Source organism: Ursus arctos, unplaced genomic scaffold (assembly GCF_023065955.2).
Source record: "Ursus arctos isolate Adak ecotype North America unplaced genomic scaffold, UrsArc2.0 scaffold_22, whole genome shotgun sequence".
Classification (NCBI taxonomy): Eukaryota; Metazoa; Chordata; class Mammalia; order Carnivora; family Ursidae; genus Ursus; species Ursus arctos.
The window spans coordinates 22,974,238-22,988,956 of NW_026622897.1; the positions used below are offsets into that span (position 1 = coordinate 22,974,238).

The 14,719-nt window shown below is 45.1% G+C and overlaps 1 protein-coding gene across 4 annotated transcripts in view; it reads right to left on the reverse strand.

The window, feature by feature from the left end:
• The window catches only part of ETS1 (ETS proto-oncogene 1, transcription factor), a 128,707-nt gene that overhangs the window by 98,706 nt on the left and 15,282 nt on the right, over positions 1-14,719 (reverse strand). For all 4 annotated transcript variants that reach the window (XM_048217183.2, XM_026505419.4, XM_057316619.1 and 1 more), the window contains one exon: positions 273-417. In XM_048217183.2, the coding sequence (XP_048073140.1) occupies positions 273-417 (145 nt within the window). The remainder of the gene's footprint in view (positions 1-272; positions 418-14,719) is intronic.

Here is a 14,719-nt window from a genome sequence, read left to right on the forward strand (position 1 = left end):
CTCAGGAAATACATGGTGCACAGAACTATTTACAGGATGAAGACCTGAAGCAACCTCTCTTGGGCTCATTCTTAGAGTTTCATCTTCCTGTCGCTGGAGAATAAAGTACTCAGAATTATGGAGAAGTTGTGGGACTTTCCATTAGAGAACAATAGCATCTTGTCCCCACATAAGCCGTGACAGCTGTTGTTCCCGCAGAGAATGCAGCCCACATCACACTCCCACTGTCCTCCGACTCTAGCTGCAGGCCGAGCCTTTGTTCACGTTCCTACCTGAGCCGCAGTGTTCCAGACCAGTAGGAACTTCCTGAGTGGCCATCTCATCCCAGAAGGGGTAGTAAGCTCGTTGCGGGTGATAATTGGACTGGAAACCACAGGCCATTCGAGGATCTTCGTAGGAGTTGATAGGTCCCTGCCTCTGGTGACAAGGAAAAAAATAAGGAAATATATTACCAGGAAAATCTCTATACTGTAGCCCGAATGGAATAATCACTTCCTATCCTACAACCACATGTGAGTAGAAATCATCCATAGATGATAACAGAATAGAGCCAACTACTGATCACATACCCTCTTCCCCCAAAATAAAGACACAGGGAAGAAGGGTCTCTTATTAGACCGTGTGTGCAATGACTTTCACCCATTTCTTCAAGCATTTGACAACTACCTTTTCTAATTCTCAAATAAGGACCCATGATTAACAGCAGAATCTCGGCCGTCCTAATACAATCCTGGCTTTTGAATTTTTTTGTGATCTTACACTGTAAAAACACCGTAAACGGACATCCTTACAAGACATTCTAATCTCATAGAACCAGTAGGTGACAAATGCCAAAGGAAAACCAAAAAATGGGCCTATGTAATAATAATCACTCTTTTTTCAGTGAATCGGTTGTGCATGGGTTTTAATGATATTGACGGCTAGACAGAAATTTTCAGTTTCTTGCAACATTTGGGAACTTGTGCCACTCTTTCATCTGTTTTGTGAAAATCATAAAATATACCATCTACCCAGTACTCTTTACGGAAGGCAGATGTGCGTCCTTAAGCACACGTGGGAGGCATATTTTGCAGTGTTGAAGACCCTATTCTTTGACGCTAGATACATACATGGATTCAAATCCTGGCTCTACCACTTACTAATGGAAGGCCCGGGCCTGTTCCTTTATCTAAACCTCAGTTTACTCAATTATAAGATGGGAATAATACCTACCTCATAAGGATTAAGTACAATATGTGTAAGAGAAAATATGAAATGCATGTGTAAATTGCCTCTGTGGTGCCCAATAGAAGGTCGATAATGTTTTGATATAACAGACCCTTCCCGTTCCTGGGATTGAGCGAGAGGGTTAAAAATAAAACACAAAAGGAGAAGCAACAGATTCACAGAAAGATTTCCTGAGGAGACTAATCTACACTGGCCTATCCTTTCTTTTCTTTTTTTTTTTTTTTTTTTTTTTTTATCTTCTCTTATGGTCCTTCTACCTTCATAAAAACCTCAAGATAACCAAACTCTGCTAGAATTTGATATGGTTAAATCTACTGATGTTAAGGGGCTAATTATTAAATACAGCTACTCAGCTGGTATTCTCCTACCTGAAGGGTAGCTTGCTAACCCCCAGTAAGAAGCTCTCATTGGAGACACTCCCATGCCCGCTCTCCCCCTGACCTACAGGACAAGAACTCAGAGCTGGTCTCTTAGATTTAACATTCTCTCTCTACTCTCTCTTCCCCATTTTGCAATTGTCCATTAACTTAAGCTCAGTAAAAATAACACAAGAGAGTGTTTTATTTTCATAAAAATGACCATCAAAGCCAAAATATAGAAGGACATTTGTACGCATTAAATAGGATGACATTTTCCATAATATTCGCAAAATCATTCTAAGTAGGGCTGGATGAAGTTTATTTTGGGCTGTTCAACTTCTAACTGGGCTAAAGGTGCCGAGAACATAATAACGGCCTTGGAACTGAAGGGAGTCACCTCGAGTCGTTGAGTAGCAAAGGCTAACATACTTGGCTTCTGCTACCAGACCCTGGTGAGAACCACTAGAATACTCGCTAGCTGTTTGTGTTTGGGACCAAAAGATTTAGGGAAATACTGGCAAGTACACTCTACTGAGTTTCAGTCAGAAAATGTTTCCTGAATTCTGGTTAAAACCATTTGGGGGACATTGCATTTTCATATTTTAAGTTCCCAAGGCAAGAACTTTTGAATCCCCAAGGATAAGTGGGTCTTCAACCACACTTTGCAACTGAATCAATCTGAAATATATTTCCTGGACTACCTGTGTGCTCTCAATATCTATCCCCAACTTTGATGTTTCTCTAGAGTCTTCCTCAAAATTCAATGTCAAGGATAAGAGTTGTAGAAATTGGGTCTCAAGTGAGGAAATTCTGATTCTAAATTATCAGGAGGAGACTTCTAAGTTGCCTAACCCTGTTCTTTTGGGACAGTGTATGCATGGTTTGCCTAAACGCTCCTTTTAGGAGCCTTAGAAGATGGCGGTAGATAGTACAAGCAGAACCCTTGTAGGTAGATAGTAGGTAGTGGGTTATAGGCCCTGCAGGGGTATTAAGAACCTGAGGAGAAATTTTTGTTTTTGCATTTTATATCATTTACTTATTTTTTTATATTTGTTACTCAAGTATAGTTGACATACAATGTTATGTTAGCTTCAGGTGTAGACCATAGTGATTCGACAAATCTACATATTGCATTGTGCTCGCCATGATAAGTATAGTCACCATTTGTCACTGTGCAAAGATATTACAATATTACTGATTATATTCCCTGTGCTGTACTTTTTATCTCCGTGACATATTTTATAGCTGGAATTTTGTACTCCTAATCCCTTTCACCTAATTCGTCCATCCCCCAAACCCCCCTCTCTTCTCGCAAATACCAGTTTGTTTTCTGTATTTCTGGGTCTGTTTTTGTTTGCTCGTTTGGGGTTTTTTTTTTCTTTTTAGGTTCCAAATGTAAGTGAAATCATATAGTATTTGTCTTCATCTGACTTATTTCACTTAGCATAATACCCTCTAGGTGTATCTGTGCTGTCACAAAAGGCAAGATTTCACTCGTTTTATGGCTAAGCAATATTCCAGCGTGTGTGTGTGCGTGTGTGCATGTGTGTGTGCGTGTGCGCGCATGCGTGTGGGTATCTCACATTTTCTTTGTCCATTCTTCTACCCATGGACACTTAGGCTGCTTCCATATCTTGACTATTGTAAATAATGCTGCAATAAACATAGGGGTGCATGTATCTTTGCAAATTAGTGGTTTTGTTTTCTTTAAGTAAATACCCAGTAGTGGAATTGAATCATATGGTAATTCTATTTTTATTTTGAGGAACCTCTATACTGTTTTCTACAGTGACTGCATCGTTTGCATTCCCACCAACAGCACATGAGAGTTCCTTTTTCTTCATCCTCTTCAACACTTGTTGTATCTTGTGTTGTTGATTTTAGCCATTCTGACAGGTGTAAGGTGAATCTCATGGTGAGTTTGATTTGTATTTCCCTGATGATTGGTGACGTTGAACATCTCTTCATGTGCCTGTGGGCTATCTGTAGTCTTCCTTGGAGAAAGGTCTGTTCATGTCTTGTGCCCAGAAGATTTTGGATTATTTGCTTTTTTGGTGTTGAGTTGTATAAATTCTTTATATATTTTGGATATTAAACCTTAATTGGATGTATCATTTGCAAATATCTTTTCCCAGTTGGCGGGTTGTCTTTTTATTTTATTGGTGGTTTCCTCCACTGTGTAAAAGCTTTTCGTTTTAGTGTAGACCTGACAGTTTATTTCTACTTTTGTTTCCCTTGCCTGACGAGACATATTTAGAAAAATATTGCTAAAGGTGATGTCAAAGAAATTACTGCCTATGTTTTCTTCTAGGAGTTTTATGGTTTCATGTCTCATATTTAGGTCTTTAATCCATTTTGAGTTTATTTTTGTGTACGGTGTAAGACCATGGTCCAGTTTCATTCTTTTGCACGTAGCTGTCCAGTTTTCCCAACACCATTTGTTGAAGAAAATGTCTTTTCCCCCATTGGATGTTCTTGCCTCCTTCATTATAGATTAATTGACCATATAAGTATGGATTTATTTCTGGGCTCCCTATCCTGTTCCATAGATCTATATGTCTATTTTTGTGCCAGTACGGTTCTGTTTTTATTACTACAGTTTTGTAGTATATAGTGAAATCTGGGATTGTGATGCCTCCAGCTTTGTTCTTTCTCAGGATTACTTTGGCTATTCAAGGTCTTTCTTTGTTTCATACAAATGCCCTAGTTATATGAAAAATGTTATTGGTATTTTGATAGGGATTACATTGAATCTGTAGATTGCTTTGTGTAATATGGATATTTTGACAATATTAATTCTTCCAATCCATGAGCATTGTATGTCATTCCATTTGTTTTTGTCATCTTCAATTTCTTCCATCAGTGTCTTACAGTTTTCAGAGTATAGGTGTTTCACCTCCTTGGCTAAATCTATTCCTAAATATTTCATTCATTTTGAGGCAAGATGGGATGGAGAACTTTTTTTCGGGTTTACAAGTTTAGGCTTCCTCTGCTAAGGAAAGTCTACTGATGGCAAGGTGTTATGTGCAAAGAAGTGTTGAAGGAAAATTATCCGGATATGCTGTGCAGGGGAGAGATGGAAGGCAGAAGGAGTACTTTGTGGGTTAGGAATAAAGCAATGAGGTTTCAGACAGGCAATGACCACAATGTAGCAGTGTGATAAGTCAACTCCCAGCCTCCAATTAACAACCATGCTCAGCATCAGACTGAATTTATGTGGCTTTTTTTTTTTTTTTTTTTTTTTTTGAGGAATCACTCCTGCCCCAAACCAGGTTTTTTGTTGTCAGGGATCATTCATATATTATTTTATAAATGAAAATCTATTTTAAGACATATTTTCTCTTTAGCTGTCCTCAGCGGAGCCAGAGGACCCTACTTTTAAGAATGAGAAGGAGGTAATGCACCAAGCCTACCATGAACCACAAACATCTTTGCTAGCAGATGCTCCTGGAAGCACCACGACTCTTGTTATCTAGACACCTGCCTGTTTATTAGACATTTCACAAACTGACTTAATGCCTATTTCATAGAGTATGAAAATGACATTTTTACTCAAAAGAACCACATAGCTAGTTCCAATTCATTATGAAACTGTCTTAGTTGAGGAGAAAGAAGCAGGTTATTAAAAAGTCAGAAATCTGGGCTGCACAACCCCCACCTCGTTGCTTTAAAAAAGCGCCACACAAAATAAGTTTGAGTCTCTTTGTTGACACCGTCCTTTCCTGGCTGCAACTGAAGGTGAACTCATGAGATGCAAGCAACATTTTCAGTCCCTGTCACAGTTTTAAGAAAACCATCTGACAGGTCCTCACTCATTCACGCCACAGGTGATTACTGAAAGGACCTAACGTACATCACGCACGTGCTCTATGCCGGGTGCTGTGCTAAGCATTGTGCAGAAATGGTCACATTTAATCCTCACCACACGCATGCAAGATTAGTATTTCTACCCCCATTTTGCAGAAGAACAGGCTGAGGCTTCAAGAGGACAAGTAGTGGTGCTTGGGCGGCTCAGTTAGTTAAGCGTCTGACACTTGATTTCAGCCCAGGTCATGACCTCAGGGTCCTGGAATCAAGTCCCAAGTCGGGCTCTGCGCTCAGCGAAGAACCTGCTTGTCCCTCTCCCTCTGCTCCTCCCACGCCCCCCGCGCCCCCATCAAATAAATAAATAAAATCTTTTTTAAAAAGAGGACGTGTAAATTTCAAAGGCCACACAGCTAATAAAATAATAAAGATAGAATTCAAACCCAAGTCTATTTGGTTTCAGACTGTCTTTTCTTCTACCTGTCCAACATGAAGCTTATGTGGCCTTTGCACAGATTTCTCAAGAAGGGTGACTGCTGTCCTAGGATAGGTACTGGGCAAATTATGGCCATGTGCCTTATGGAGCAAATTTCTATCATGCTCCTAGTCTATGCCAAGTATCATGTTAGCTGCTAAGAACACAATATGAACAAGAAACGAACTTCAGGGGCGCCTGGGTGGCACAGCGGTTAAGCGCCTGCCTTCGGCTCAGGGCGTGATCCCGGCGTTACGGGATCGAGCCCCACATCAGGCTCCTCCGCTGTGAGCCTGCTTCTTCCTCTCCCACTCCCCCTGCTTGTGTTCCCTCTCTCGCTGGCTGTCTCTATCTCTGTCAAATAAATAAATAAAATCTTTAAAAAAAAAAAAAAGAAAAGAAACGAACTTCACCCTTAGGGACATTCAGACAAGTAAACAGGAAATTACAGAGAGGAGATGTGACAGGGTTAAGTACCAGTGTGCAGGGGGAGAGTCGCGGCAGCAGGTAATACTTCCTGGAGGAAGCAAATTAAGGTAACTGAAAGGTTGAGTAAGATTTAACCTACAACATGTGGTGAAGGGCCTAGAGAGCAAAAAAGAAAGATGGTCACACACCTTAAGGTGAAAAGGAGCATATAATACTGTCAAAGGAAGAATAAGACTCAGATAGGTGATCTAGAAATAAAGACTGTGTTGTTTGGTGGTGAGAAGCATGAGCGAACGGTGTGCTCTTGGCCAACGTGGATGCTTGCCAGGGAGGGTACTTAGGAAGAAGTAAAGCTGGAGGGACAAGGTCGGATCGCAATGTTGAGGGCCGTAAATACCAGACAGGAGAAAGGCTTTGGAGGTTGCATTAGAGGTAGTGACATCGTGAATCAATATGTTCTAGAAGACTTGTTTGATGGTGCCAAGTAGGATGGGCTAGGCAAGAGAAGGAGGGGAGGAAGCTGACCTAGGCACTAGAGTGCCTCACAGAGCCATATTGGAGACTGAGGCAAAGAGAAAAAAGCTCAGTACTACTAATCCTAACTTTCTTTGAAACTTTTATTTTTTATAATGATTTTTGCATTAATTTCTACTTTTGAAAATATTGCATTAAGATACCATTTAGCTTGATTGCCGAGTGCTGGGGCAACCCTATGTTTGGCCCCCACGTGAGTGCTCCACTGGTGTCCTGCTAGCTCTCGCGCTGAGCAGGAGTCCAGGTACGAGGACAGAGTTAGGTCAGGGTCATGAGTGTAGAGGTGAAGAGGGAACAAGAAATGTAAGTATGTTTCAAAGGAAGAATCAAAATGATTTTTTAACTGATAGGAGATGAAGGGTGGGGGGGGAATCCCAGATAACACTCAGATTGCTTGCTTCTATCATAACAACAAAGGTGAGTTTAAATTCATAAGAAAGGAGAGAGGAAGAGAATTTCACCCTTAGTTGTGTTTAGATGGAGCAACTTGGTGGGGCGGGGGGTCCCGAAGGTGGATGCAGGAGAGGAGAGGACTAGAAAGGGTGCAGTTAGATCTGGAAACATGGAGCACCCGGTGAGAGGACAAAGTCAAGAAAAATAGTAGTTCAAACAAAACAGAAAAAAATTAAAAAATGGGTCTGTGAAAAAAAAAATGGGTCTGTAAAGTTGCCTAGAGTTAAAAGACATGAAAGAGGAAAAAACAAACAAGAGGGGACAGTTGAAGACAGAGGAAGAAAAACAAGAAAGCATAGAGTCCTGGAAGCCAAAGGCAGAGCTTTGGAACCAAGGGTGGTTGGCCAGTGGCCACCAATGGAAGGATGGGAGCCACAGGGCCTTGGAGGGATTGCGTCCCCTCCCCCGGGGCATCTCTGGAAAGCACACAATTTACCCTGCTCTGTCCCACACATGGTGACAAGCTGCCTAGAGAAGGGCACTCCTCTCCCTGTCCTCCTGGGGGCTGTCAGAGGACACAGCCCAAGCCCACATGATTCACCTTTATGACAATGGAAACAAGTAAAACAAAGCCCCGGAAATCTGGAAGCTACTAGAAGGATGGGCACACCCTGTCCCTGCTCCGCTCCGAAGGTGAGCCCGCTCTAATGACCAGCACCACAGCTGACTACACCCATTCGCCCTCCAGTCAAGGTCCCGTCTACTTTATTGCTTCTCCCTAGCTCCACCTCTCAGAGCTTCAGAGTCAGGGACTCTCTCTTCTCCCCAACCCACAACCCCCTGCTGCTATCTCTTCAGGAGCATCTTCTGCCCTTCCCCTCCCAACCCTGCCAAACGTGGCCCTTCCCCTCCCAACCCTGCCAAACCTCGAAGCCATCGCTCTTGCTCATTGTCTGCCTTCTCCCTGCCTCCCAAATTCGGAAAAGAGGGGATAGGGGAATATTTTCACACTACATCGCAAAACTATGATAGCCCCTATGTCTATAAGACTATGCGTGATCTGTTCTTTAAGTTCATGTCTCCCTTTAGCCGAGCAACTGTAAATGTCCCATGTTTGCCTACTAACTCCCTCCTTTCTATTCTGTGTGTGGACTCAGCGCACAAACTCTGAGGGAGCAGATCTGTCTTTTCTCTGGTCTACTTAAGAATCCAGGGCCACGAGCATATGAGACACAATAACTATTTCTAGATGCTGCTGTTTAAAAAACAAAAAAAAAAAAATCAAAACAACAAGACAAACATTTGACGCCCGGGGCGAAGCTGAGTTAGCCCTGGTTGTGTGCCTCCGCGGGGGGGAGCGATCTTTCTGGGAGTGTCATAGATGTCCGCACACTCTAGCAGAAAGACAGCAGACGGGAATCAGGGAGCCTCATTCAAGTCCTGCTCTGCCCCCAGGGAGCTGCGTCACCTCCAGCTTGTCACTTAACCTCTTTAGCTTCTGTCTCCTGAGGAGCCTGGCCTCAGTGATCTCCAGGCTCCTTTCCAAGTCCACCATCTTCATCTCCATCCACATTCTTCCTCCCAACCTGTGACCCACAGGCTTCACGGGTAGAGGAGCCTCTAGGGCCAAAAGTTGTCGTTCTCATAGTTTGGATGACATACAAGGCCCTCTTTAAATGTATGAAAGCCTTCATACTGCTATTGTAATTCTTTCCTAACACCATGCTCGAACACTGCTTGGACATGTCCGCCATTTTTCAGTAGAGAACAGTGAAGCTTTGTTAATTCCTGTCTACAGAAGACTCTAGGCGCTCCTGCCTCATCGATGCTCAGGGAAAGTCTGTGTGCCCAAGAGACAATCTCTCAGCTTAAACCCTTGCACCCCACTGCACGCAGCAGGCCTTCCACATGGGGCCGAACTGCACAGACTTTAATCTAGCCTGGGCCTCCTCATCCTCAGACGATGCCAGACAAGACGCCTCCTCTCACTCATCCCCCAGCACGTCGTGGAGAAGCTCTCTGGGCGACGCTAAGGGGAAGATGTGGGCCAACCACGTCTGGCCTTCAGAAGGACACGGAGGCACATCTGCTTCGGGAGGGCACGTGTGTCCTGCTCCCTGGAGAGGCAGAGGGGAAGGAGGCGACCAGAAATACTCCCGAGCTTGGATTCAGCTTTCCTCAGCACTCCCGTCGAGGAGGAGGGAGGGAGGGGAGGGTGGTGCCGCCACCGAAGAGGCAGGAACAGACAAAATAGGAAACTCTCAAAGGGCAGTTTAATTTTAGACTCAAGGCCAGGAAATTCTTCTTAAAACAATAAGAGTGATGGGCTTGGGCTGCGGTGAAAGGGCAGGCTTGACCTCCTGCAGGTTTCTGAGCGAGAAACACGGAGCCAGGACGCGGGCCTGCAGAGACAGGCACATCGAACCCCTCCTGGAACAGGGACCGCGGCTGAGGCAGCTCGTGGCGGCCTGAGACCGCAGCGCCCTCCACCCACGGCCAGCCCTGAGGGATACCAGCTGACGCTCCCGGGCCTCTGACCCTCGCCACCAGCCCGAGCACTGGCCTCGACGCTTCCCCGCTCAGAGAGCCACAGGGAGACACATGTTCTTTGTCGGCTTCCATCTGCTCCCTGAGCACGAAGCCTGCAGCCTCCCAGTGACTCCAGAGGTGACAGCTTGGGGCATCCCATAGTGCAGAGACAGAGGGCCGGATGCCTCAGAGCCTCGGTCCTGGCCCAGGGGTCATGGGTGGAAAAACTCCGCCAGGCTACAAGAGCAGGCAGTAACTCCAATTTGCGGCGCTCTGCAAAATGGAGTTTGGGTTTTTTCCTAAATCCTGGAAGACCACTTCATCATAAATAAGGCATCTGGATGCATGAATGAAAGTCTATTATAAGTTCTTTTACATTCTCATATATCTAAGAAAGGATGAAGATAAATTCGGTAGTAAGGAATGTCCTCAGCTGGGAGTCGGGAGATCTGGGTCACACGCCATTTCCCGCAGGCTCTGTAAACCCAGGCTATTTATTTAATCTCTGAGGACTTTGGGTTCCTGATATCAGGAGATGGCCTGCAGGTTGTGTCCTGGCTCTGAAATTCTCTAGATGGTGCTGACTGAACCCAGTATCTTAGAAAAGCCCCCATTTGAAGATGCTGGAGAAATATACATGATCACTCTTTCCTTCAATGTTTCTGACCAGCACTAAGAGTTATGGCTGTAAATAATTTCCCTAAGCATTATGTTCCAGCAATCTCTCCAAGGGTAAAGCCATCGCCATCCCAAGCAACAAGGAAACAAACAAACAAACAAAAAAACAACACATTTTCCAGTGTTCACTTAAATTCCAAATTTCTTTTGTGTGTTTCTACTTGGCTAATCCCAAATGCTTTATCCATTGTTCTCCAAGATTCGCACAGAGAAGGAAAGGGCTAGGCTTTACAGCGACAGGCACGCACCCTTCCCCGAAGGAGCAGGGGCAGCTCAGACTCCCCGGTGACCACGCCAAGGCTGGAATCCTGAGGCATGCGGGCTGGAGGAGCAGAGTGTGCGAACAGCCCTGGGTAAGAAGGGAATTGCTTTCCAAGGAGGCCCAATTAAACTGCAATTACTCAAGATAAGAGAACCAGGTCTGTTTACTCAATGGGGTTGTAAACCACCAGCCCATTACAAGAGAACTTTGATCTGGTGGCAAGGGAGCTGTTTCTGGTGCAGGGTAGTGATGAAGCAAGGAGCTTGCTCAATAAGGATGTCTCCATCTTCACCCCAGTAGCCCCCATCTTGCTCTGGCAACACCCTCAGATGGACAATGAGTGGTATCATCTCCACTCCTCCCTCACGTTTCCATCCGATGCAATCAAAAATCCGGAGAAGAGCAGAGAAGAAACAGTGACCATAAGGGAGATAAGGGAGAGAGAATTAGCTGAGGTCATATTCGTGGGAGGCACTCGACAAGTATTTTCTCATTGAATCATCGTGACGGTCTTACATGCAAAATTACACTCTGCCTCTCACACAGGTGAGGACACTGAAGCTCAGAGAGGTTAAGTAATTTGTCCAAGGTCACATGGTTAAGGAGTAAGAGACCAGAATTTAACCCACATCTCTCTGACTCCAAATGCTTTCCATTATAATCGGATGGGCTGCATTCCCCAGCTGTCTGGTCCAAGACTGAAGGCTGCCTCCTGTCTCACGTAGAAGAGGCAAGAACGAGGTGGGTCCCCCTCCTGACTCACCAGAGTGTCAGAAGGTAGAGCTAGACTTACGTATCCAAAACAATCGATCGATCCATCAATCAATGACAGAAGGAAGAAAGAACATGTCCAAAAGAGGATTTGCTCAACCCACAAAGTGATGGGCAAGATCCGATCGCAAAGGTCTCTGTGTTGCCAGGCCGTGCTTGAGGACACGGCTGAGAGCTCGTCTTTGCAATGCACTTAGCTAAGGCCCATGGCCATGCTACTCCCTTTTCCTGGCACCACACTGGAGATTCAGAAGGCCTGCCAGCCCCATGAATTCCACTGGAAAAGGACAGGAAGGACAAAGGCCAATGCCTAAAACCAGCCAGCGGCTGGCAGCCTTCCTCAGCCCCCCGGAAAGCTGACATTCGATGTGCACGCCAGCATACACACATCACCCAAATTATTCAGTGATCCTATGTCTGCAACAGCCCCGGCTTCACAGCGTGTTATTCTATACAATTACAGCAATTAAGTGTCCAGTCAGTATGATCCCACTCGTACCATTCATATAATAAAGTCACAAGTCAAAAAAAGAAAAGGGGGCTTTTGTTGGACAGTTTCTGAAACACTTCATTCAGGAAATAGAGTGACCATATTTATAAGAGAAGAGCATTTGATCCAGAAAGTGGAAGTCAAGTTTTGCATGCAATCAGGGACATGGGATGTTCCCTAGACCCAGAGCCTTGTCCCAGGAAATTTTGGCATCTGGGAGCAACCTCTCCGGCCTTGGTGTCTTCCGCACGATCTGCCACCGCGGACGGCCACTCTTGCCCCAGCATATTACTCTATCCCCAAAGGCCTGAGCTCTGAGAGGAGGTGAGTGGGCAGTGTTAGTCTTTTCCTCTGATCAGTTCAAGGTGCTTCCTAAAGTTTGCATGGCCCAGGGGTCATTAATCCCGGGGGGACCTCCTCCACACATCCTCCTTGCTTTCAAGGTGGCCAAGGACTGGGACATGTTTGGTCAAAACCAGGAGTGGCCCATCCCTCCCATTCCTGCCCTCCCCCAGCTCTGCAGCCTCGGTGGCATGGAGGAGAGGCTGACGCATGAGGGGATGAAGGGACCAGCGCTGCTGGGGACTTCCAGGGCTCAGCATGGGCTTGCTGAGGTAGCATAACAGGAAAGAGCACTTCCTCCCGTTGGATGAACGGGTCCCTGACACACAACCCATTTTCGTACCTGAAAACGTCACCCCCTCCCACACAATGGCCAGACAACTCCCCAAAGCGTTGTTGCTCGACCTCCCGGCTATGACATCACTTCATTCATGACCTTACAAGGAGGAAAGCTTGCAGCCTGCTTTTGACAAGCTGACCCTGAGGCAGATAATGCGAGTTCGGTGTCAGATGGCTTGTACCTGACGGTGGCATGAAGCCCATTACTGCTGCTGGGATGATTTCAAGCCTTCGTCTGGAACTGCAAATGACCAAGGTCATGCCGATGCTCTCTCTCATTTACGAATAAGGAATCTGAGAATGAGCCATTTTCGGGGACTAGGAAACATTCATATCCTGCTTTAGATTGAACCAAACTTTAGACCGAACAGTTCAAGCAGCATCCTAAGCAGAACCCCTCATAACACGAATACATTCTCATTTGTTTTTCTTTTGCAACGAAGCAGTAATTTACACGTGGCAAAGACCCGCTTAGACCAGTCTGTACACGGAGCACCATCCCGCCTTCAAACCTGATCCTGGGGCCGCGGCCAACAAACAGGGCTTCTCAACTTCGGCACTACTGACACGTGGGGCCGAATAATTCTTCGTTGTGGGGGGGCTGCACTGGGTATTGTGGGATGGCTAGGTACATCCCTGGCCTCTACCCTCTAAACGCCAGGGGATGCCGCTGCCAACTTTTAACAATTAAAAATATCACCAACTAGCGCCTATTAAAAACCCACTGCTTTACAGTTTTCCTTCCACCTGCAACTTCCCATACCCGAGACAGAGTTTCTTTTCTTCCTGGCCCAGCCTAACCAAATTGGAGCCCGAGCACCAGGGAGGAGGACGGGGATTATTGGATTAAGTCCCATTGGCTGACCTCTAGATAGAGTGGCTCCAACAGAACTGAGAAGACACCGGTGTCTGCGGCTTTGACTTTCTTGTCTGGGAGAGTTAATGAAGCTGTGCTCGCTCCTGCCCGCAATCTTAGATTGGGATCGAGGGTGTGAGATCTGTTAGTTTCGCTACTGCCAGTGTCCCAGGGTTAGAGTCTGCAGACCATTTACAGATTCTTTGACTGTTTCTTAGGGTGCAGGCTAAGGTTGGAGTTTCTCTGCAGCGCTAGTTGATGGAACCTGACCTTGTACTGATACATTTATTTGTGCGTTCATCCGTATTAGTGAGAGCGCATAGGTGAAGAAGTTACAGGACTTGCCTGCTTGCATTAGGGTTCTCAAAAGTTGCCTAACTAGTCCCAGTGATGGAGAAACTGAGGCCCAGAGAGAAGTTAGAAAGTGCTGGAGCAGTAGTTAGCCGTTCTTATGCAACCTTCTGCTTTTACCCAAGCAGCTCTGAAATTCACAGCGAAAAGGATCCCACACGTTGATAATGCTTTTCAGATATGGCTGTTGGGGCTGGGGGGTAAATGAGTTCTTTGTTTCGCAAGCAGTGGAAACCATTTAAAATGCATTAAAACTAGCCAGTGTATTCAGTTGGGGGTGGGGTCGTTCGTTGAAAATATGTACCCGGAGCTGGGTTTTGGTTTTCTAATTTCATACAGTTTCCAGATACCCTGCCAAGGATAATTTAATATTATACCTGTAGTTTGAATACTTGTAATACCATGTATTTCAGTGTCTAAAATACAATACATACAAATTTGCCTGGCATTATTTTTTTGGAGAAGTTATTAGTCTTATTTACTTTGAGTACCATACTGATAAAGAGAATTAACATAGGCCGACTTTTAAATCTATTCTTCTAAGCCAGTAACATAGTTTGCCCTGAAATCCCAATACTCTTTATTTGTTTTAACAAATCTCTACAATATCATCTTTAAGAAAAATTTAGTGTGATTTGTGCTGACCTCAGATGATAACCTCTGTGTGAGAAGCAAGAGGAGCCTTTCCCTGGCAACTTTTCCAGCCGCTTCGGCGACCTGCAAGTTCAAGGCTCTGGGAGATTTCTACTAAGCAAAACTGAGTGACTGCTGGTCTCTACTTGTTGTGGGTGTGTGTGTGTGTGTGTGTGTGAGTGTGTGTGTGTGTTTCTAAACATATTTCTGGTGTTAATTGTGCTCTAAACTTTTTCCTGATTCTAAT